Source organism: Lynx canadensis, chromosome A2 (assembly GCF_007474595.2).
Source record: "Lynx canadensis isolate LIC74 chromosome A2, mLynCan4.pri.v2, whole genome shotgun sequence".
Taxonomy (NCBI): Eukaryota; Metazoa; Chordata; class Mammalia; order Carnivora; family Felidae; genus Lynx; species Lynx canadensis.
The window spans coordinates 163,067,488-163,091,953 of record NC_044304.2 but is presented as its reverse complement, the minus strand read 5'-3'; the positions used below and the strand labels follow the sequence as shown (position 1 = coordinate 163,091,953).

Below are 24,466 nucleotides of genomic sequence, written 5' to 3'. Positions count from 1 at the left end.
CGTGCGTTCCACGGACGCCGAAACGAGTGGCCTGGAAGGTGCCCCCACGTCTTCAACCTCCACTGTTACCTGCCTTGGGGGAAAAATGCCCTCCTCCTCCTCCATGGGCGCGCCCCTGCCTCCTCCTCGACTTCTCCCCGTTATTACAGAAATGTTTGTTGTCTGCCTACTAAGTTGCAGGCCGTCGTTGTAAGTACGGAGTGAACCAGCGGTGGAGAGGTGGGCGTGGTCCCTGCCCTCAGGGAGCTGAGAGTTGAGGGAGACAGGCAGGAAACACACACTGTCGTACCGAAAATAGGCGCTTCGGTAGAAATCTCAACCTGGCACAGGTACCATTGCAGAAAGTAGAGCCCAGTGGAAAAGCCTGACAAAAGGAATTAAATTAGACTGGGAGTTCGGGAACGCTGAGATCCAAAGAGTCAGTGTGTTACCCAGACAAAAAGTGGAGAGTTTTCTGGGCAAAGAGCAGAGCGCACAGGCGCTGAAAGACGAAAGCTAGTACGTAGAGAAGAACTGGGGAGGCCAGCGCCAGGGGAGGCCGGAGGGCAGGCAAGGCCTTCAAAGGACCAACGCGGGTTCCCAACCAGGATGGAACATTCCTAATAGGCAATTTGCAGGTGGACGGGGACAATCTTGTCATATGGTTTGGCGGGGGGGGGGGCCAAGAATGCTAGGTATCCCAGGGGCACCTGGGTGGCTCAGTTGGTTGAGTCTCCGACTTGGGCTCAGGTCATGATCTCAGGGCTCGTGAGTTCGAGCCCCACATGGGGCTCTGTGCTGACAGCTCAGAGCTTGGAGTCTGCTTCAGATTCTGTGTCTTCCTCTCTCTCTGCCCCTCCCCTGCTGACTCTCTTTCTCAAAAATAAAAACTTTAAAAATTAAAAAAAAAAAGAGTGCTAGATATGCTGCACGTTGTAGGACAGTGTCATGCATGATTCATCTGTCCCACACAGCTTTCAAATGTCCTTCTAAAGATTCATGTAAGTGAAAAAAAAAAAGTTATAATTAATCCTTGAGCCTGTGTTTTATATATAGGAACAAAGTGATTTTGCAGGGTTGTAACGTGCTGAATTTTCAAGCAATGTAACTATCACGTAAATAGAAGCTAGAACTTTGTTTCATTCAGGAATTTACTAAGCGTTACTATTTTGGAGGGGCGCCTGGGTGGTTCAGTTCCTTAAGCATCCGACTTCAGCTCAGGTCCTGAGCTCCAGGCTGGTCAGTTTGAGCTCCGCGTTGGGCTCTGTGCTGACAGCTCAGAGCCTGGAGCCTGCTTCCGATTCTGTGTCTCCCTCTCTCTGCCCCTGCCCCCCCCCTCTTTCAAAAATAAATAAAACATTAAAAAATATTTTTAAAAAGTTACAGTTTTGGAGAACTGTATCACAGTAACATCACTCATGGTGTTCTGTCTGCATTTGTACTGTCACATTCAAGGTGATCCTATGTACAGGTACAAATATATGACTATGTTTTCTAGCATACTGAAATAACAATTATTGGAAAGGATTTCCTTTTCTTTCTTCCGTTATGGTGAAGCACCTGGGCGGCTCAGTCAGTTTAGCGTCGGACTCTTGGTTTCGGCTCAGGTCATGATCTCTGTTTATGGGTTCGAACCCCTCATCAGGCTCTGTGCTGACAGTGAGCAGCCTGCTTGAGATGCTCTCTCCCCCTCTGTCTCTCTGTCCCTCCCACACACACTCTCTCTCTTTCCCTTCCTCTCAACATAAATAAATAAAAACTCTTTTAAAAGAGTTTGCTATTAAAAGGCAACATTGGGGCTGGTAGAGTTAAGGACCACCATTCTAGGAAATACATAAGATAGGAGTTACCAGCATTTGTTATCCTTTACTGTTTTGAGTTTTCTCCTCAATTAGTCTGCAATTTGATCTCCCCTGAACAACTGACACTTAATAGATGGTAAGTGAATGATTTGTTAGAATAGACTCTGGGAAGCAGAGTAGGGATGCTCACCTTGAAGCTGGAAGATACAGATTCCAGACCAGTGTTGTCCAACGGAAATATAATGTGAACCGTATATGTATTTTTAAATTTTCTAGCAGTCACCTTTTTTAAAAAAGCAAAAAGAAGTGACATTAATTTTAATAATATATATTGTTAAATAGATCAAAATATTATTTCAACCTGTAATCAATATAACAAATTGAGATATTTTACATTTGTTTTCACATGCAATCTTTCTGGTTTTATTTTTAATTCCAGTATAACTAACATTTATTGTTATATGAGTCTCAGGTGTGCAAAATAGTGATTTAACAATTGTATACATTACTCAGTACTCATTATAAGTGTACTCTTAATCTCCATCACCTATTTCACTCACCCCTGCACCCCTCTCCCCTCTGAATACCATCAGTTTGTTCTCTGTAGTTGAGTCTGTTTTTTGTTTGTCTCTTTTTTTTCTTTGATCATTTGTTTCTCAAATTCCACACAAGTGAAATCATGTGCTATGCTGTGTCTTTCTCTGACTTAATTGCTTCAGTTAACATTATACCCTCTAGCTCCATCCATGTTGTTGCAAATGGCAAGATTTCATTCTTTTAATTTTTTTAATGTTTATTTATTTTTGAGACAGAGACAGACAGAGTGTAAATGGGGGAGGGTCAGAGAGAGGGAGACACAGAATTGGAAGCAGGCTCCAGGCTCTGAGCTGTCAGCACAGAGCCCGACGTGGGGCTCGCACTCACAAACCGTGAGATCATGACCTGAGCCGAAGTCGGAGGCTCAACCGACTGAACCACCCAGGCGCCCCAAGATTTCATTCTTTTTATGGCTGGGTAATATTCCACTGTGTGTGTGTGTGTGTGTGTGTGTGTGTGTGTACGTATCACATTTTCTTTACCCATCCATTTATCAGTGGGTACTTGGCATTGCTTCCATAACTTGGCTATTGTAAATAATGTTGCAGTAAACATAGAGGTGCATGTATCTTTTCAAATTAGGGTTTTCATTTTCCTTAGGTAAATACCCAATAGTGCAATTATTAAATAATATGGTAATTCTATTTTTAATATTTTGAGGAACCTCCATACTGTTTTCCAGAGTGGCTGCACCAGTTTGCATTGCCATCAACAGTGCATGAGGATCCCTTTTTCTCCACATCCTCACCAACATTTGTTGTTTTTTATCCTTTTGATTTTAGGCATTCTGATAAATGGGAGGTGATATCGCATTGTGGTTTTGATTTGAATTTCCCTGATGATTAGCGATGTTAAACATCTTTTCATGTGTCCACTAGCCATTTTCTTTGCGAAAATATCTGCTCATGTCTTCTGCCCATTTTTAAAATTGGATTTGGGGTTTTTTTGGTGTTGAGTTTTGTAAGTTCTTTATATATTTTGGATACTAACCCCTTATTGGATATATCATTTACAAATATCTTCTCTCATTCGGTGGGTTGTCTTTTGTTTTGTTTATGGTTTCCTTTGCTGTGCAGAATCTTTCTTTTTTGGTATAGTCTCAATTGTTTAGTTTTGCTTTTTGTTTCTCTTGCTGAAAGAGACCTATCTAGAGAAATGTTTCTATGGCTAATGTCAAAGAGATTACTGCCTATGTTTTCTTCTAGGAATTTTATGGTTTCAGGTCTTACATTTAGGTCTTTAACCCATTTTGAGTTTATTTTTGTGTATAGTTTAAGAAAGTGGTCCTTCTCCTCCCCCTCCTCCTCCTCCTCCTCTTTTTTTTTTTTTAATTTTTTTTCAACGTTTTTATTTATTTTTGGGACAGAGAGAAACAGAGCATGAACGGGGGAGGGGCAGAGAGAGAAGGAGACACAGAATCGGAAACAGGCTCCAGGCTCTGAGCCATCAGCCCAGAGCCCGACGCGGGGCTCGAACTCACGGACCGCGAGATCGTGACCTGGCTGAAGTCGGACGCTTAACCGACTGCGCCACCCAGGCGCCCCTTCCTCCTCCTTTTTTTATGTAGCTTTCCACTTTTCCCAACACCATTTGTTGGAGACAGTCTTTTCCCCACTGCATATCCTTGCCTCCTTTGTATCCACGCATGCTCTTTGAAATTAATGATCATTTTACACTTAGAGAACATCTCAATTCGGACTAGTCACATTTCAAGTGCTCCATAGCTACATGTGGCTACTGTCTAACACATTGAACAACATAGTTCCAGACCCTTCTCAGTTACTAAGTTTCTAGGTAGTTCTGGATGAGATATTTCCTTCCTTGGGTCTCAGTTTCTTCATAGTTTATTTTTCAATTTTTTTAAGCAGGCTCTACACCCAGTATGGAGTTTGAACTCATGACCTCAAGATCAAGAGTTGCACATTCCATAAATAGAGCCAGCACGTACCCCTGTTTCTTCGTATTTTAGAGAGAGTCTGACCAAATGTTTTTGCTTCCAGCACTGACCTTCTGTGATATTTCATACTTGGCAGTTCTTCTTTTCTCCTCTCTACCCACATCTCTCTCTGACTCTCCCTCCCATTTTCCCAATTTCCCCCCACCCATCCCCAGGTCTGTTCCCTGAAAGAGATCCAGCCCTTCCATAGGAATGGCAGAACTCCTCCTAGGTGGCCAATAATTTTTCTAAGCCACTCTTGCTGTGCCGGGGGAGACTCTGCCCAGCAACTGTTGATAATGGGAAATCATGGATGTGATTGGTTGCTATGCAGGTGGCTTCAGAGAAGTAGCTAGTTTGTCTCTCTCTGGCCAGCCCAAGCCATTTTACAAAGCTGAATTTCTGGGACCAGAAGATTCCAGCCTTAAATCCTGGTACTGTCTCCTACCAGCAGTATTGTTTTATTAACAGCTCTGTGCTTTCATTCCTAATCTGCAAAATGGTAATAATACCCACCTCAGAATTTATTGGGGGGATTAAATGGGATAGCATAGATGTAAGAGCATAATAAATGTTAGTTCTCTGTAACCCGTAACCTGCTTGTAACCACGTGTTTTAATGAGGCTGGGAGAGGGAGGCATATGGTCAACAGTGCTCCCAGGAGGCTAGGTGCTTGGATGAGTGATTTTATATGATCCACAACCATATATAAGTTCTTTGCTCCATAAAGAAAGGCTTTGCAATCAGTTAACTATTGTCTATATTCTTTACCTAAAACAATGTTCTCGCCCATAGTAGGTGTTTAATATTTGTTAAATATGTTAAATAAATATCTAGTGCATACTTAAGTAAGGATTCTACTAGTAGCAGAGTTCAGCTAGCAGAACTCCAGCTAAGTAATAATTAGCCAATTAACAAAAATTAAACTCTAATCTAACAACTGTATGAGGTAAGTACTATCATCATTCCTATTTTACAGAGGAGGGTGTATTTTGCCCAAGGTCACACACTGTAAATGATAGAGGAGAGGTCTGAATGAAGGCAGTCTGCCCCCAGAATTCATGGTCTTAGTTATGCTATGTCAAGTGAGCCCCACCTACATACTCGAACAGCATGCATAAGTCACTTCTTTTATGGCACTTATCACCTGAATGTCATGGTCTGTTTACTCTTTAAATATTTTTTAAATGTATATTTATTTTGAGAGAGAGAGAGAGCGCGATAGAGCTCGTGCACCAGGGAGGGGCAGAGGGAAAGAATCCTAAGCAGGCTATGTGCTGACAGCACAGAGCCAGACATGTGGCTCAATCTCACAAACTACGAGATCATGACCTCAGCCAAAATCAAGATTCCAACGCTTAACCAACTGAGCCACCGAGGCACCCATTTACTCTTTAAATGTTCCTTCTTAATCGTGAGCTCCCTGAGGTCAGGGAATAACTTGTTTCCATTGCAACTCCAGCATCTAGCTCTGAGCCTAACACACAGTGGGCACTTAATTGGTGGAGGGTCTTGCAGAAAAAGCTATGCTCAAAGGCATGAAGGTATGAAATGGCAAGGCTTACTTGAAATACAAGTAGATTCTACTGAAGCATCAAGTTTGAAGAGGAAAACTAGTTCTCTGGAGAGAGGAGTGAGTTTTTGTTTTTTAACTCGGGCAGGGCAATTTGGAGAATGTGCTCCAAAGGAGTAAAAGCTTCATTTTACCTCCCTCCAGCTGTGTCACTGATGGTGAAGCACCGCTGATCAGAAGCCTGGAGAAGTAACAGGGTCAGTCACAAAGGGCCTGCCTTGTATTTGAGGCTACAAATTGGGGGGTTACAATGTAGGTGAGAAGTCTGAGGGATTTTAAACAGTAAGACTCAAAAGAAAACTAACGGGCAAGGTTACATGTCTAACCAATGATACCGCTGAAGTCAGGAAATGGGTCTTTTTTTTTTTTTTTTTAACTTCAGAGCTCTTACCACCAGACTTACACGGCTTTGATGGGAATCTAACAATTCTAGAGAGTGTAGGCTAAGCGGCCAACGTTCAGGAAGAACGTTCGGCACCTTCTAAAAGTTTGGCTAACACTAGACCAGCCTCTAAGATCTCAGTTCCATAAAACGAGGACGCCTTTCTTTCAGGGATTTCTGTTCTTCGCATCATCTTCGTAGTGATGCGCCTCCTATCCGGGCCGCCTCTTCCCAGCCGCTTCACTCTTCGTCCTTCTCCCTCCACCGCCCTCCTCTTCTCTCCCATTGTTTCGACCCACTCCCGCCTGATGCCTGCTGGGAAGTGTAGTCCGTCGCCCTGCTGTTTGGGCCGGCTGTGCGGCCCTAAGAACTCAGTGCCTCCACAGAACTCGACAGATTTTCGAGAGGTGGGGTAAAGCCTGGAAGGCCCAGCCCCTTACCGGAGGAGCAGTCTGGGAGTTGCAGTTTCCAGGGCCCGAAGCGGGCAGGCTGGCTGCGGGTTCCCGGACACTAATCCCGCTCCCCCTCCCCCCGCCGGCCTCGCGCCGCCTGATGACATCACGCGGGCCGGGGAGGCCCCTGCCACAGGCGGTAGTTCTCGAGGAGGGGTCTCCCCCCCGGCCGCCGCGACTGGAGAACAACACTTCCCAGGATCCTGCGCGGCGGCGCGCCGACAGCCGCGCGATGCCGTGATTGGCTGGTGAGCCGGCCGCACGCGGAGGAGCCCAAGGAGCAGCTCTGTTGCGACAGAGGCCGAGCGGCGAGGCCCAGTGAGTTGGGGGAAGGGGCGCCGGGGGGAGGGTGCTGGCCGGTGAGGCGGGGGAGGGAAGAAGAGAAGGAGGAGGGACGGGGTCGAGATGGAGGAGGCTGCGAAGGAGAAGAAAGGGCCGAGGGAGAGACGCTGACGGGCGGGGGCCGGGGGAGGTTCAGGGGATGGTGAGTGCGGAGACCCTGAGGGGACTCACGAGGGGAAGCCGAGCGCGTCCCGGGAAGAAGCTGGGCCCGACGGCTAGGTGGTGTGGAGGGGGGAACGACGGAGAGGAGGCCTGAGGCGGACGGGAGGAGGAAGCCCGGCAGAGCGAGGCGGCCGGCTGGAGCGCGGAGCGCCAAGTTGTGGGGAAACCGGAGACGGGGATCTCTGCCGCGGGGGCAGAACCTGGTCCTTGACTGGAGGCCGTGAAAGGAGGAGCGTTTCCAGAGCGAGGCAGCCCGTGGGGATTGGTGGACGGAGCCTGAGGGAAGAGATGTTAAGATTAGAAGAGCGGCCGGGGACCAGAATTGGCTTGGGAGACCCTGGCAAAATGGGGAGCGGCGAGGCATGGGCGGAGCTGGGGCTCGGCAGCTCGATGGGAAAATTCCCGAGCGGGATGGGGCAGGGCCCAGGCATTCCGTCGCCAGTTGAGACTTTTGGGGGTGTTTGCCTCCCTGCAGGCTCCCTAAGAACAGTTTCGTACCCCCTGTGGTTCATCACCATGCCCTCTGACCTGGCCAAGAAGAAGGCGGCCAAAAAGAAGGAAGCTGCCAAAGCGCGACAGCGGCCCAGGAGGGGCCACGAAGAGAACGGAGACGCTGTCACAGAACCACAGGTGGCAGAGGAGAAAAATGAGGCCAATGGCCGAGAGACCACAGGTGAATGGAGGGAGAGGTGGGCTCCTGGGATGGATGGATGGATGGATCCCCCAAGCCCGAGCCAGAGTCCTGACGCTGGCGGCCCTGGAGGATAAGTCTGGTGCCGCAGAACTTTTCACGGTGAACCGAACCAATTAGAGTGGCAGCTGGTGCCTTCTTGTTATTGATCAGGGAGACTGGACACAAGGTTCTCACGTAGCTAGTGGCAAACACATCTATGGGTGTTGTGCTGCCTTGCTGCTCCGGGCGCTGCACTGGGAGCAGGAGGTCATTTCCTTGCCCTTTTCTCCGTTTCCTGCATTTCTGCACACGGTGGTCAGTGCGCCAGGTTCTTTGCCACGTTGTACCTCTGTCCTTCCAGGGGTAGTGACTGTCCCAAGAGAGAAACGTAGGAACTGTTTTATGGAGTTTTCCTAGCAAAGAGATGCTTTACTGTTGTTTATATTTGGGGAAATATTTATTGAGCACCTCTCAAGTGCTGGGCACCGCGCTCCATGCCGACGCACGATGAACCATCTGCTGACTTACGGTCCAGCTAAGGAAACGTGGCAGTGTGTGATACAGAATTTTCCAGGCCCTTGACAGTCTGTTCCCAGCCTCCTTTTCTGTCCCTCTGAAGATTCCCTGAACAGACCCGCTCCATCCGGACTGTTACTGTCCCTTCACTAGTCACATTTTTGTCCCTTTACACTAAAGTTCTAATACCACGATTTTTGTGCGAGTAGCTACATCTGACATTTTTCTTAGGGCCTAGCTCAGGATAGCAAAACCTTTCCCCCATCAAACCTGACCTTTAAACTAGTACCATTCACTATAACCCTATGCTGTCTTAATGGTGTTACTTTTTTTTTTTTTTTAATTTTTTTAACGTTTATTTATTTTTGAGACAGAGAGAGACAGAGTATGAACAGGGGAGGGGCAGAGAGAGAGGGAGACACAGAATCCGAAACAGGCTCCAACCTCTGAGCTGTCAGCACAGAGTGCGACGCGGGGCTCGAACTCACTGACCGTGAGATCATGACCTGAGCCGAAGTCGGACGCTTAACCGACTGAGCCACCCAGGTGCCCCAATGGTGTTACTTTTTATGTTGTCTCTTGTGTTTCTTTACATTGTTTACCCTTTGAGTGCAGGGACCATGTGTCTTCGGTGATAGGACTAACCTTGCAGGCTGAGATACTATGTAAATGTTTGAAGAGGAGAGCGGAATTACTAATACAAGTCATAACAGATAGGAATTCAGAAAAGGGGGAGTTAGAAGTGATTGAGAGAGAGCTGAGTGGTAGGGATTGTCTCCAAAATAAGAATTATGGGAGAAAGCTGGTTCAGTAAGGTCAGGCCATGGGGAAATTTTATTCCTGGCTGGAGTAGTGGAGGATTGCCAAGTTGAGAATAACGGGAGTGTGGATGAGCAGGCTGAGTTGTGACCTCTATTTTAGAGAGGCTCGGTCCTGTCTAGGCCCTCAGGAACCACGGTTAAGCAATGTCTGTCATCAGCTCTACAGGTATGTCATCAGTTATTCTGGCTGAATCGGAAAGGTGGCAAAGTGAATCCCTCTTGAGACTATTGTCCACTGTTCCCATCACAAATATCTTGTTTACCTTTCTTTGCTCCTTGGAAAATGGGATTTTTCAGGGAACCCAGCTGTGGAATCCCCATCTCAGTAATAGATCTTTGGTTTTTTTCACCTTGCTTCCTCAGGGAGCTACTGTTCTGAAATGTGACCTTTGTTTTCTTTCCAGCCCTCTCAAAACTTTTTTCTGTCTTTCAATTTTTCAATTTTTTATTAGCATGAGTGGTAGGAGAGGGGCAGAGGAAGGGAGAGAGAGAGTATCTTAAGTAGGTTCCGTGTTCAGCACAGAACCCAATGTAGGGCTCAATCCCACGACCCTGGGATCATGACCTGAGCCAAAATCAAGGGTCAGATGCTCAACCGACTGAGCCACCCAGGTGCCCCTCAAAACATTTCTTATTGCCAGGGACCTGTGTCATTTCTGCTTCATCTCCCAAGACTGGGTCCTCTCTCCTGAGTTTGAGATTACGTGATGCTACAGGTTACCGTTCTCCAACCTTTACTGATTGCCATTGCCACACAGTCTTCCTTAAGTAGTAAGGTATGGAAAGATCGAGATGTATATCAAAGAAAGTGACTTTTGACAGATTAACCTACTTTAGAATGTGAGACTCATCAAGACAGGCACTGGAGTTCAGCTGGTCCTCTTGTTGGGAAGTAAGTAGAAAGAGACTTCTTGTGAAGTCTACAATATTCTCCGTGATGAAGTTTCTTTCAGAATCCCTTTTCCATTTATTCAGTGCTGTTCATTTGTCTTTAAGTGACAAGTGTTTTCTGGGATGCTGTAGGCTAGGACAATGAGGTCTGTTTAGGTCTCCTCCTTTTGAAGCTTAGGAGATGACTTAGGTCATAATGCTGTCAACTTGAAGAGATCAAGAGAAACTGGTATATTAGCTTTCCCTTAGTTTTGATCTTCCTCTTGACCGAGCAGATGGAGATCTAGACTAGGGGTCGGCAAACTTTTTCTGTAAAGATCCAGATGGTAAATATTTGTAGCTTCGTGAGCTATGTGGTTTCTGTTGCAGCTGTTCAGTTCTGCCATTGTAGTGAAAGCAGCCTTAGACACTATGTAAATGATGAGTGTGGCTGTGTTTCAATAGAACTTTATAAAAACGTGCTGTTGGCCAATCTAGCCAGCCTTTTTTTTTAACCTCCATCCCAACCCCAAGCTAAGAATGGTTTTCTACATTTTTAAAGTGGTTACATTTCACATATCTTGATTTGGCCACTTGGCTCATAAACCCTAAAATATTTAGCATCTGGCCCTTCATGAAAAAGTTTACCAACTCCTGATCTAGATCATAAACTTCTTCCTACTCTGTCTTCTCAGCATCCGGAATAGAGATTGGCAAGAATCGGAGTTGTGGGAAGTCTGGTAACTCAACCGTGTAGAAAAGAGACTGAAAATTCCTTCATGCGAGTCAAAACAAAAACTTTGATCTCCATTGAAAAAGTACTCATCAAGCACTTATTTCTAACACTGTACACAGAGCTGCGGACAGAGTGCCCGCCAGCTGTCTAGTGGGGCAGCCCCTGCCCAAGTGTTGGCTCCTTGAAGGCAGAGCAGGTTTAGCACCAGCTCGTAATCACCTCACAGGATGGGGTATTCAGGTATTCAGACCCGTGACTAACCACCACACACCCTCTCCCGTGGAGTTGCTCTCCCCCAGGAGACAGCAGTCTTCACCCCTCTACCCTGTCTTTATTTTTCCTGTGGACAAGCACACACTCTTCTCATTCCAAGGATTCTGTGAAGTCACTAAGGGAACATAGGTAAGGGTAACAAAGACTAAAAAATCAGCAGATTCACTGAGGAGGGCACCTGTTGGGATGAGCACTGGGTGTTGTATGGAAACCAACTTGAGAATACATTCACACAAAAAAATGAATAAACATTAAAATTTTAAAAAATCAGCACACTCTCATAGTAGTGGAAACTCATGTGTAGTTTCTGACTGCTTCCTTAAAACGTACATAAATTGCCTTACTCTTTTCGAAGAAGCTTACTGGGACTCCTTCCACCCCCATTTCTGTCCCACTTTCAGTAATACTTTATGGGCACTTTTCTTTATGGAAAGGTAGTACAGTGACATAGTTAAGGTCACCTGGTTCAAGTTCTGGCTCTGTCGCTAACTAGCCTTTTCGACCTTGGCTGTGTTACTTGGCTTTTTCACTTATAAAACCGGGATTGTCAGTGTGTATCTCCTACGTGTTGTAAGGATTAAGATAGATGGAGAACGATGGTGTAGCACAGAGTAAACTCAACATTTTTAGCCATTAATAGTGATAGTTCTTCCAGGCTTAAGATGTAGTGATGCCTGAAAAACCACCAAGGCACAACAGCTCATGGTCAGTTTGCATCTCTTAAACCCTCCAGATTTGGGAGCGCCTGGTTTTCCCAGCCGTGGCTCTGCCTGTGTTGATCCCTTTGTGCATTTTCTCACACTGGTCCCTTCTGTGCTGCTCAGAAGTATATCTGGAGGCACCTGGGTGGCTCAGGTGGTTAAACATCTGACTCTTGATTTCAGCTTATGTCATGATCTCATGGTTCATGAATTCGAGCCCTGCATTTGGCTCTGAACTCGGGCTCTGCACTGACAGCGTGGATCCTGCTTGGGATTCTCTCTCCCTCTCTGCCCCTCCCTGCTTGCACACACATGTGTATTCTCTCTCTCTCTCTCTCTCTCTCTCTCTCTCTCTCTCTCTCTTTCTTTCTCTTTCTCTCTCTCTCAAATAAGTAAAAAACTTTGAGAAGTATATCTGGAGTATGGAATTTCAATAGGTCATGGAATAAGAGAATGGCACTTCTGTAGTGTCTGCTTTTACGTTTTAGGACTAATTCTTTAACACATACTTATGGAGGAAAATTGAGAGTTCTAGCCATTCCCCTCATGCATTTATGTCATTTAAGAACAAGAGAAGTGGGCCCCTAAGTGGCTCAGTTGGTTGAGCAACTGACTTCGTCTCAGGTCGTGATCCCGCATTTGTGAGTTCAAGCCCCACCTCGGGCTCTCTGCTGTCAGTGTGGAGCCCACTTCAGATCCTCTGTCTCCCTCTCTCTGCCCTCCCCTACTCGTGCTCTCTCTATCTCTCTCTCAAAAATAAACATTTAAAAAAAAAGAACAAGAGAGGTTAGAATTAAAAGAGCAAGTTGTGATTCTATTGAGGCTTTTGCTTATTATGGGTTATTTACCTGTGTATGTATATTTCCATTTCTTTTTTTTTTTTTTTTTTTTTAATTTTTTTTTCAACGTTTTTTATTTATTTTGGGGACAGAGAGAGACAGAGCATGAACGGGGGAGGGGCAGAGAGAGAGGGAGACACAGAATCGGAAGCAGGCTCCAGGCTCCGAGCCGTCAGCCCAGAGCCTGACGCGGGGCTCGAACTCACGGACCGCGAGATCGTGACCTGAGCTGAAGTCGGACGCTTAACCGACTGCGCCACCCAGGCGCCCCTGTATATTTCCATTTCTTAAAGAAGCTGATATTTTGTTTTGTTATTGCCCTGCCTTGACACAATGTTTTTCTCTTTTGTGCTGTGATTTAATTGGTCGTGTTTATGGGAAGAAAATGCCAAAATGACATGATCTTAGGAAATCTGAAAAGGTGCCAGAAAATGTTTTCTAATATTTTCTATTTTTTTTTTGTATGTTCTCTTTAGGCCTGGCTTACACGGTTCAGCAATAAGTAGCTAAACAGAAATAAAGTCTGTTTTGCCGCTGGTCTTAGAAAAGTTTAAAAAAAAAAAAAAAAAAAGAACCAGTTGTGAAGTGAAAAGTAGTCCGTGAAAGAAGGGTGTTAGGGCAGATCTGTACACTCTTGAAAGCTTGTGAAACATGTGAATCACCTCCACTCGATCTTGAACCAGGTCCTACAGGGCATGCCTTTTTCAGCATTTCGGGCTTGATATGACAACATTTGGTAACCTGAGTAAGCGGCAAAAGCTACAAATGCCCAAACAGGGACTTGAACCCTGGACCCTCAGTTTAAAAGTCGGATTCTCTACTGACTGAACTGTCTGAATGCTGTAGGACGTGACTTAGTGCGAGAGCACGGTCTGTCTTATTCTCAAACTTCTTTTCTGTCTCCAGAAGTGGATTTGCTGACCAAGGAGCTAGAGGACTTTGAGATGAAGAAAGCTGCTGCTCGCGCTGTCACCGGTGTCCTTGCCTCTCACCCCAACAGTACTGATGCCCACATTATCAACCTCTCCCTCACCTTTCATGGTCAAGAGCTGCTCAGTGACACCAAACTGGAATTAAACTCAGGCCGTCGTTATGGCCTCATTGGCTTAAATGGAATTGGTGAGGCCCTTGGAAGGCGAGGTGGGAGGTGTCTCTCCTTGGCTCGTCTGTCACTCAGCAACTATTTACTTAGCACCAGCTATATGCAAAGCAAGGAGTTTACAGTATGGGTGGGAGACCACATATGTCCAGGGAAAAGGAACTAGCAGTACAGAGCAGTGTGTGGTAAGTAACACGTGAGCAGTTACAGACAGTAGGTGCTGGAGAAGTGGGCGGGAGGGGCAGGAATGGTGGTGTGCGAGGCCGCTGTAGGCGAACTGACTTCACGCAGGAGGGGTGGGACAAGAATTGGAGGAAGGTTGGAAAGGTAGCCCGGGGGGGGGTGGGGGTGACTGGTAGGATTTGAACAAATGAAAGGAAGGAAGGGAGGAAGGAAGGTGCTCCACAAAATGGTGAGGTCGTGGTTTGGCTGGAGCGGAGGAGCTGATGCAGGGGAATGACAGGCAGAACTGTGCCAAGCGTCCTCTGCCCACTCTCTGCTTGCCCTTCTCAGGAAAGTCCATGCTGCTCTCTGCTATTGGGAAACGGGAAGTGCCCATCCCCGAGCACATTGACATCTACCATCTGACTCGGGAAATGCCCCCTAGTGACAAGACGCCCTTGCAGTGTGTGATGGAAGTCGACACGGAGCGGGCCATGCTGGAGAGGGAGGCTGAGCGGCTGGCTCACGAGGATGGTAGGGCTCCTGACTTGGGACGGGGGGTCGGGGGGTGGGCTTCCTCCCAGGAAGGGCCCGGGGAGCCTCACAAGCCATATGCCGCCCACAGCGGAGTGTGAGAAGCTCATGGAGCTCTACGAGCGACTGGAGGAGCTGGATGCCGACAAGGCGGAGATGAGGGCTTCGCGGATCTTGCATGGACTGGGTTTCACGCCTGCCATGCAACGCAAGAAGCTGAAAGACTTCAGTGGGGGCTGGAGAATGAGGGTTGCCCTCGCCAGGTGAGTTCCCTTCTCCTTCTCTACCCTCTGTAGTTGCCCATTTCCTTCAGGGTTGGATGCTCACTCCAGTGGAACTGTGTAGAACAGAGGTCAGGGGTCAGTAAGTGCCAGACGAGACACGACATCAACAGTGTGAAGGAGGGGTGGTATGCGTGGGCTAAGGCGCGAGCCTCCCGGCTGAAGTGACCATTGTTGGATCTCTGGCACAGTGTTTAGGAATCCTAGGATCAGCCTTGGGTAAAATGGTCGACTGGGTCCATTTCTTCTTTCTTCCTGATTCCCATCCTATCCTTTTTTGTATTTCAGTCCTTCTAATTGTTGTTGCATAAAGATAAAATATTAGACAGCTGTTAAGCGATCTTTCCTTATCCCCCTGTGAGCTGGACCCAAAGTGAGTTTGTGAAGACCATCATTCCCTCAGCAGTCCCCCCAGAAAGTCCCCAGTTAAGTAGGTGGTTCCCTCACTCCACTGTTCTCTGCCAAGTGAATTGGTGACACTTGCTGCTTTAGCAAAGCTGCCTGCGTGTGCTTTGGAGCCGAGAGCAGTGGTTCCACGTGCAAGGATTAGCCACCTCCGTTCATCTAGGGAGCTGCAGAGGTACAGATTTCCTAGCCTCTTCTTCATATCTCTGTGGTTGGAATACTGGAATTTGGTGCCCAGAAATTTTATTTCTAAAAAGCTCTGCAGTGCGGTGACTGCAGATGTGGGAACCAGTGCTGTCCCCTTGCGTCTCCTGTCTTGAGATTCCATCTAAGAAAAGAACATTTTTTTTTTTTTTAATGTTTATTTATTTTTGAGACAGAGAGAGAGCATGAACAGGGGAGGGTCAGAGAGAGAGGGAGACACAGAATCTGAAACAGGCTCCAACCTCTGAGCTGTCAGCACAGAGTGCGACGCGGGGCTCGAACTCACGGACCGTGAGATCATGACCTGAGCCGAAGTCGGACACTTAACCGACTGAGCCACCCAGGCGCCCCAGAAAAGAACATTTTTTGCCCTCCTTGCTAAAAGGCTGGCAACCCCATCGATTTAACTTGAATGCTATTTTGCTTTAGCAGTTTATCTCCTCTATCCTTTTGTCTTCCTGACAGTCACCAACTTCAGCGTGAAAGACCTGCAGACTCGTAAGGACTTTTACAACCTTATCTTCAAACTGCACCATCCCTGTGCTTCTCAGCCCTGTTTTCTGCCCTTTCATCTCTGCTCTTCACCTCTCGTTTCTCTCCTCAGTCTCCCCTTTCCTCTCAGGTGTAGAACCTAGAATTGGTTTCAGGACTCAAGCCAGGCCTGACCAGGGTTGCAGGTAGCAGGCAAGTCCCCTCCTGTGTAGCGCCCATTAGACTGAAGGGGCTCTGTCTCCTCTCCTGTCCTTCAGAGCCCTCTTCATTCGGCCCTTCATGCTGCTGCTGGACGAGCCCACCAACCACCTGGACCTCGATGCTTGTGTGTGGTTGGAAGAAGAATTAAAGACGTAAGGGGGTAGGGATGGGGTTGGGAACGGGCAGGTCCCGAAGGGGGAGTTGAGCAATCTAAAGGAAATGGGTGCCCAGAAACCGCAGTGATGCTAGAGCAATGAGAAAATGAACTGACGCAAGGTCGGGTGAAGGCCAGATTGAAAAAGTAGTAAGCACCTTTAGGGGAGACCATTTGGTTTGATTCTTTTTTTTAGCCTGAAATGTGTGAAGTTTTTTAACTTTCTGGTTCTTCCATTTAAAATACGACACCTTTATTAAAGACTGTATTTTTCTCTTAACCGTATTTATATGCGTCATATAAAGAAAGGATTCCCACTTAAGATCATGATGCAGTAGCAAAGGAAACCTAGCTGGTGTGGCAAGGGTCCTTGTATGGCTGCAGCGCTGAATAACCCGGAATACTGTACCGACTCTGAGGGAAGGCTTTTAGCGGTCTCTGCAGTGACTGGTACCTTTCAAAAAGAGGACTACAGTGATTTTTATTGCGCCTGTTCCAGTTCTTCCCACCCACAGTATTACACACATTTATGGATATGTTTGTGTACATATGCTTGTTTTTACCATCATTGTTAAGCTACCGTCTCCATTCTGCTGAAAATTAGAACGGAAGATGGAGAAAACTCAGACTGAAAGGGGTCAAGGTGTCGTTCCAGGTAGATGGTGCACTGGCGGCCTCGGTGGTTGCTGAGAGCCGGGAGTTGGCCGTTAAATCTAACGGGGGCTCAGGATGGGAAAGGATGAAGGTTTTCTGGGCCTCTCAGCTCCCCTGCTGTGGACCGTCACAGTTTGGAGCACCTTCCTGACTGGTTCTCTGGCTTTGCAGTTTTAAGCGCATCCTGGTCCTCGTCTCCCATTCCCAGGACTTTCTGAATGGTGTCTGCACCAACATCATTCACATGCACAACAAGAAACTGAAGTATTACACGGTGAGTAGGCCCCAGCGTCTGCACAGCAACCTCAGCGCTTACCAGTTCCTTGAAGGTCTCCCTTAAAAAAAACAAAACAGACTTAGCAGCCCTTTTCTACCTATTGCTATAAAAAGATGTGGACAAGGAGTCCTGCCGCTTGTTCTATTTTAGTCTCAAAGTAGTTGCTCTCAGGTTGTAGGCCATTGATTGGCAGCCTGTGTGCGTGATGTGTGTGCCTTATGGTAAAGAGGTTGACTTTGCACGGTGCCCAGGCAGGCCCTGCCGATCCCCGCCTTCTTGAATGACTGCTTAACTCTGCTTTGTGACAGCCCATTTACCTCTCTTTCCGTGAAGACTGGGAGTCCGGATCTCAACAGCCCACTTGTCTGCCTTGCCTTTTCATTATCCATATTTAAAAAAAAGAAAAAATAGGAGTCCTTTTCATTCGTAGTTATACTCCCTGTGGGAGTATTAATGATTTCTCATATAGTCTTCCAGAGATTTTATGTGTACTTGCACGGATTTGTAGAAAATTTTGTGTATACACATCACAGCTGTAATGTTAATAATCACTCTCTTCTGTAGGTTGCTTTTACATTTTAATATGTCTTGCGCCGCTTTTCATATGAATAGTTATAGATCCATCTCATGCTTTTCAGTAATTGCATAATATTTCATTGTGTAGCTATCCACTCCTTTATTTGTCAGACCCTTTCTGATGAATATTTAGGTCGAGTCCAGTTCTTTGCAGATAGAAACCATGGCAGTCCAATTGTGCAGCATTTGCTAGGTCCTAAATCTGATTGGTCTGCTGTCTTCCTTCCTGGGCGCAGTTTCTGTAGCCTGCATGGGGCTTGAGCCTCTAAGGGTGGGGAGTAGTAGGAGGTCCTCTTGGAAGGCTGTGAGCCCTGTGATGTCCGTATGACGGTTGTGATCAGGGCTACTGCTGGTGCTGTGGGTGTCTTTACGGCTAACCTGAGGATTTGATCTGGAGCCCTGCTCCGGCTAAGCTAAGAGTGAGAGGCACACAAATGGAAAGACTTCAGGTTCTAGGTTAGGGTTTACTTTGCCAACGTCCTTCCTCTTTCCCTACTGCACAGTCTTCTAGCCAGGGCCAAGTCCGATGCCATCTCGCATCCCCCTAAACCCTGAGAACCCGGGACCGAGGCTAAAACTGCCTGCCTTACCTGGCATACTTCTCTTCAGGGTAATTATGATCAGTATGTGAAGACACGGCTGGAGTTGGAAGAGAACCAGATGAAGAGGTTTCACTGGGAGCAAGATCAGATCGCACACATGAAGGTAGGGCAGTTGTAGATGAGCTCACGTTCTCGTGGAGACTTGGGGGAAGGTACGTGGGGAGTTCGGGGTGCCGGGTGTCAGGAAGACGTTGTCGTTGGCATCTACCCCGCATTTAAGGAGAGTTGCTTGATACCTGCCCCTGCTCCAGGCCCCCTTTCTGGTCTCTTTCAGAACTACATCGCTAGGTTTGGTCATGGCAGCGCCAAGCTGGCCCGGCAAGCCCAGAGCAAGGAGAAAACGCTACAGAAAATGATGGCATCAGGACTGACAGAAAGGGTCGTGAGTGACAAGGTGGGGTCCGAGCGAGTGGAGTTAGTGCCCGAGGTGAGGTGGAGGAGACATGATCTAACCGGAAAATGTCCTCTCCTTCTCCTAGACCCTGTCATTTTATTTCCCACCGTGTGGCAAGATTCCTCCGCCTGTCATCATGGTGCAGAACGTGAGCTTCAAGTATACAAAAGACGGGGTGAGTCCTCCTGTGTGGTTGGGAGGCTGGGACACATTTTACAAGATAAGCGCCAACAGGTTGGGAGAGTCTCCGGTTCTTTGCTCAACACACCTGCTAACCCGTGTGGTGCACGGGATTTTTCAGGCACAGCAGCTTAGGTGCCTCATCCAGGGACTTGAGTGGCCCCTCTTCAAGTACTTGGAAAACTGCTCAGCTGAGATGGCGGGTGGAGGCAGTGGGTTGGGGTCTGCTCTGAGAGCTTTCTCTCTCCTCCATACTCCCGCCTACTCTGGTGGCGATGGGGGACATGACAGGGCTAATCTGCCAGCCAGATTGATTGATTGGTAACCTAACCTCATATTCATCTCTCTCATCCACTCAGCCCTGCATCTACAACAATCTAGAATTTGGTATCGATCTCGATACACGAGTGGCTCTGGTGGGGCCCAATGGAGCAGGGAAATCAACTCTTCTGAAGCTGCTAACCGGAGAGGTATGGTGCCAGGCTGGGGCATGGGACTTCCAAGAGTAGGTGCTTACTGTGTCTGAGGAGGGAAGGTGTGAGGGGCTTCTCGGAGGCCCTCAAGGCGCCTGAGTGCCTTGGTGGTGAGTGAGCCAGCTTCTGGGGTGGGGGATGTTGTCATTGGCAGTGCTGAGATTTGGAGCTGTTTTCTCAAAGAGAGGGAGGGAGGGGAGTGTGTGTGTGTGTGTGTGTGTGTGAGAGAGAGAGAGAGAGAGAGAGGCACATGCATGTGCCTCAACATTTTTCTGTTTTCAGCTAGAGCATCTCGAGGAAATCTGTGCATCGAGAGCCGTGTTTTTGTTTCAGAAAACCCATGTTGTACATATATACGAGTCCTTTGTTTTACTGGTGGTACCTTCTGTAGTAGACCTTTAACTACTAAGTAGACCGTGTTGTATGTATCTTTGCCTCTCTTGAGAACATCTGTTTCAGTATATCTTCCTAAATATTTTTAGAGTGGCCAGAATAGCAGTCTATGAGGTAGTGATGTAGATTCTATTTGGAAGTTCTGAGTCTTGTTCAGTGAACATATGTTTATTTCCCTACCCTGTCAGTGTCTGCTTCTCACCGAGTTTCTCTTTCTGTGTGCTTATCTTTCCATCTAATACTCTCTTCTTTCTAGCTACTACCCACAGACGGGATGATCCGAAAACACTCTCATGTCAAGATAGGGCGTTACCATCAGGTACAGGCCTTGGGGTCCGGGGAGATGCCCAGGGTGTGGAAAGGGGGTTGCATGTGACCAAGTCAGCTTTTGCCTGCTTCTCCTGGAATCTTGAACAGGTGCCTGGGTAGAGGTGGAGAGTTACTCAGCAGTTAACCCAGCGAGGTTCCTTTTGAAGTGGGACACCAGTCACATCTGAGTGGATTCCTTTTTTCCTGTAGCATTTACAAGAGCAGCTGGACTTAGACCTCTCACCTTTGGAGTACATGATGAAGTGCTACCCAGAGATCAAGGAGAAGGAAGAAATGAGGAAGATCATCGGACGATATGGTCTCACTGGGAAGCAGCAGGTCAGCAGAGGGGGATGTGGGGGAACAGCGCCAGATAACTGGGAGATTGTGGCTACACGGCCAGGGTGCACTGCCCTGGCGACCCAAGTTCGGGAGCTGTCCCAAAAGTCTCTTTCTTTTTCTTTTTTTTTTTTTTAAAGTAGGCTCCATGCCCAATGTGGAGCTTGAACTCACAACCCTGAGATTGAGATTCAAGTGTTCTACTGAAAAGTCTCTTCCTTTGATTCTAGCGTCTGAAAGAACCTGCTAGCTTTCCTTTGGCCTAGGTGTATGTATTGGAGTATTCAGGTCTCATTATGAGGAAGGGGCAGGGATAGCATCCCAGTCTCTGACATGCCTTCGCCCCAGACTAGCAAGATAAACCAGCATGCTTGAGGGGGAGGGAAATTGAAACCTAGAAAACGAGTTCCTGGACTCAGATCTCGATTGAGGTCCACCACATTGTTCCACTTAGTTACGATTTAAGTGCCAAGGGAGAGCGAGAGGTGTGGCCTGAGTAGCAAGTGCTTCCGGCTTCCACATTTATCCCTTACGGGCCTTGAGAGACAGGTACCATCTCACTGTGATCTTGGGTCTTCCTTTTTGTAGAATTGTGGCAGTATTAATGGAGAAGCAGCGGGGGGAAAGTGAGTCATGCTCTGTGGTGGGAGTAACACCAGGTTCCGTAAATGTCGCGGTTCCACGCAGGTGAGCCCAATCCGGAACCTGTCTGATGGGCAGAAGTGCCGAGTGTGTCTGGCCTGGCTGGCCTGGCAGAACCCCCACATGCTCTTCCTGGATGAGCCCACTAATCACCTGGACATTGAGACCATCGACGCCCTGGCCGATGCCATCAACGAGTTTGAGGGTGGTATGATGCTGGTCAGCCATGATTTCAGACTCATTCAGCAGGTGAGGCCCCTGGCTGGAGTGGAAATCAGAGAGGAGGGCGGCCAGGAGATGGTTGGATAGGACACAGTCATGGCATGTGGAGGGCACTTAATATGTGTTTATTGGATTTGGGAAAAGGGCTCAGGGTGTAGACAGGGTGATGAGGACCAGATTTTATGGCTCTTTGAAAAACTGAGAAAGCCTTAATGGAAAACTTTCATTTTTTCAGTAGCTATTTGGAGACATCAGCCTACTTGGCATTTGGCAATGTTAGCCAGAATTGGCGAGGGAGTTGGGTAGAGGATAGGGTGCTTTTACTACTGTCTCAAGATTCTTCAGCATAGAAGTAGTATTATACTAAGGAGGATTTGGACTAGAGGGCTACCACCAGTCATTGGTGGAGAGGCCGCTGGTCATTTCTCTGAAGCTTTGGGAAAGATGGGATAGAGGACAGGAAGCTGCGGGCGAGGCCTCTAAACAGTTCTAGGCCCTGCCGGGGAGCTGGAAATCAGGAGACAGAGCAGCTTGTGGCTTGGAAGGCTCCAAACCTGCTGGTTACGGTACCCCTGGGTTAGGCATCCCAGAGAACAGAGAGACAGTGGAACTGTGAGCCGCATACGGGACTGGGCGGTGGAGGTTTCTTCCTGGAGTTCCTCTGACAGTGGTCTTCTGGGCACGGATGGGGAGAGTGCTGGCCAGGAGGACTGAGCCTCAGATTTCCTTTCTAGGTTGCACAGGAAATCTGGGTCTGTGAGAAGCAGACAATCACCAAGTGGCCTGGAGACATCCTGGCCTACAAGGAGCACCTCAAGTCCAAGCTGGTGGGCGAGGAGCCCCAGCTCACCAGGAGGACCCACAATGTGTGAGCCCCTGCCCGGGCTGGGCCGGGCCTCTGGGGCCACACTCCTGCATTGCTGCAATACCGCTCCCCAGCCCCGCCCCTGTCCCCACCTGCCTTAGCTGCACTCTGCGATCTTATCTACAGCTGGACAGTACCTGTCCGTTTCCTGTCCTTGCAGTTACTTTTGTCCATGTCTGGACTCGGCTGGCTGTTCTGCCAGCTCCTTGCTGGTCACTGACCTGATGGTGATGCAGCCAGAGGCCCCTGAGGGTTAGCCCAAGGGCCCACATCCGGGCTGGCCTGTGAAAGAGCTTAGGGTCCTCGTTTTCTGGGTTTTGGTGATGTTGGAGGAATACCCCCCAGCCCACCGCCCCCATTCCTTTCCGCTTCTGGTTTGGAGCTGTGGACCAGGGCTTTAGTCCTGGTCGGTTTTTAAATAATTATTTAACAGTGTAACTTTTAGACCTGCGTGACATCTACCAAGTGTCCAATAAAGAAAGAAGAAGCCATGGTCCCTACCTTCCTTTTCTGGTCTCTGGGCCCTTCGCTTCCCTCTTCCCCTCAGCGCCAATACTCACATCCCCTCAGCAGGAGCTTGGGTGGAAGTTGGCGGAATGGACGCAAGCAGGGCTGGAGTAACTCTCTCCTTCCTTTGATTGAAATTCTGCCTTTTCTTAGGCCATTGCCTCACAACACACACATCAGAACCACCTAGAAGACTCATTTGGTATCACAGGTCACCGGGTCTTGCCTCAGGGTTTCTGATTCAGTAGGTCCGGGGTGAGACCAGGAAGTAAAACATTTCCAACATGCTTCCAGGAGCTGCTGATGCTGCTTGTCTGGGGGCCGAACTTTGAGAACCACTCTCCTGGAACGTGTTTTTCAGGGTGGTCGGAGGCTCCCCTGCTGCAGCCTCTACCACAGCACTTGGGGCGGTGGGGGTGGGGGTGCCTGTTAAACTGCAGATCCCCGGGCGCTGCCCTACTGATGCCATCTGGTGGGTGAGAGAGCTGAAACGGGAGTCTGCATCTCACACGGGTTTGTGAGCCACCGTTCCTGGGTGGGATGAGGAAGTTTTGTTATTTTGTCTATTCTCAGCCTTAATTTTTGTTAGCATGATCTAATTTACTTCCAACCCAGAGCTCTGCGTGGTCTGTCTGAACTTGACAAGCATCCACAGCCCTTGTTCACCAGGGACACCAGTGCCCCTTCTTACTGGTGTGGCTTCATCACCTCTGAGGCCTCAGCGGCCGGCCCTGTGGGGAAACATACACAGCTGTGACTTTTCAGTGCTCATTACAGTACATCTGAGACTGTAAAACACCCAAAACAAAGTCCCAGGTGGTGTCCAAACCCCCAAGGAGCTCACGATCTAATGGGAAGCCAACGATGACTAGCGAACGAGACCGGGCATAAATCAGAGGCTCAACTGTGACTTGTTGGGAAACACAGAAGGGTTCGGAAGGGACGGAAGTTCTTGTAAGTCCGGAAAGGCAGGATTGGTACTCGAACTTGGAAGGTGAGTAGGACCTCAGGCGGCCCTGAAGTCCAAGAGCGTCCCTGGGGAAAAGGGACGGTAAGAGTGAATGTGACGTGAGAAGCCGCAGCTGAGCCCTGGACGGCCGAGGCCGGGGTGAGGCTAGGACTCCTCCTCTGCCCTCCGGCCCTGAGCCTGGCTTTGTGGCTTCATGCCTCTCGTGGGACCTGGAGCAAAATAGCCTAAGTCTGTCTGCCCTGAGTATCCAGAGACTTGGGTAGGGGGGAGGATGGCCTCAAGAAGGAGCTGCTGGAATGAGGGGAACGGAGGTGAGAGCTTCCGCTTCTTCGGCCAAGGGAGCGCCCGGGTGTGTTGGCAGGAACTCGCCTTGAAATCCCTCAGGGTCTCCACCGTAGCCTTGAGGTGCCGAGGCTTCAGAAGTGGAGGAATCGAAATAGGCTACAGGTTGTCTCTCCCCCGCCCCCCCCCAAAAAAAAGCCAAAGTTTCAAAAACTTGGAGGATGCTTAAAAAGCCCACCGTATACAATCTCTCTACCAAGGCCTAAAAGTAGTACTTTATTGCGGATTGTGAATTGCCCTCCGGTCCTCTTAAACCTTAGCGTGCAAGAGGCAGCCGGATGTTGGGAGGTAGGTGAAGAGGTGAGGTGGGGGAGGTGGGCGCCGCTCAGGCTTGCTCTCTCGCCCACTGACAGGTGATGCTCTGCTCGTCTTCGCTCCTCTGCCCCACCTCCTCTTGATTGGGAAAACCCTCTTTCCCGCCCGGCCTGTGGTTCTCATGTCGCACCAGGTTTCTGTAATCACAAGTTCTCTTAAGAACCTGAAACGTGTTCACACATGGGGCAAAGCGAGAACTCCTCCGTTTAACAGCCGCCTT

The 24,466-nt window shown here is 48.3% G+C and overlaps 1 protein-coding gene across 2 annotated transcripts; it reads left to right on the top strand.

Annotated features, from left to right (window-relative positions):
* The first annotated feature begins 6,950 nt into the window (after positions 1-6,950).
* LOC115509400 (ATP-binding cassette sub-family F member 2) lies at positions 6,951-22,613 on the top strand. 2 transcript variants are annotated; one of them, XM_030308842.2, is made up of 15 exons: positions 6,951-7,039; positions 7,701-7,898; positions 13,561-13,773; positions 14,267-14,449; positions 14,541-14,712; positions 16,089-16,184; positions 17,012-17,114; positions 18,303-18,398; positions 18,570-18,689; positions 18,775-18,864; positions 19,229-19,339; positions 19,992-20,054; positions 20,255-20,383; positions 21,071-21,274; positions 21,982-22,606. In XM_030308842.2, the coding sequence occupies exons 2-15, from the start codon at positions 7,742-7,744 to the stop codon at positions 22,117-22,119; spliced, it is 1,875 nt and encodes a 624-aa protein (XP_030164702.1). In that variant the 5' UTR covers positions 6,951-7,039; positions 7,701-7,741; the 3' UTR covers positions 22,120-22,606. The 2 variants fall into 2 exon arrangements, with proteins under 2 accessions (XP_030164702.1, XP_030164703.1); XM_030308843.2 differs by lacking the exon at positions 6,951-7,039 and adding an exon at positions 7,064-7,205 and having other exon boundaries at positions 21,982-22,613.
* The last annotated feature ends 1,853 nt before the right edge of the window (positions 22,614-24,466 follow it).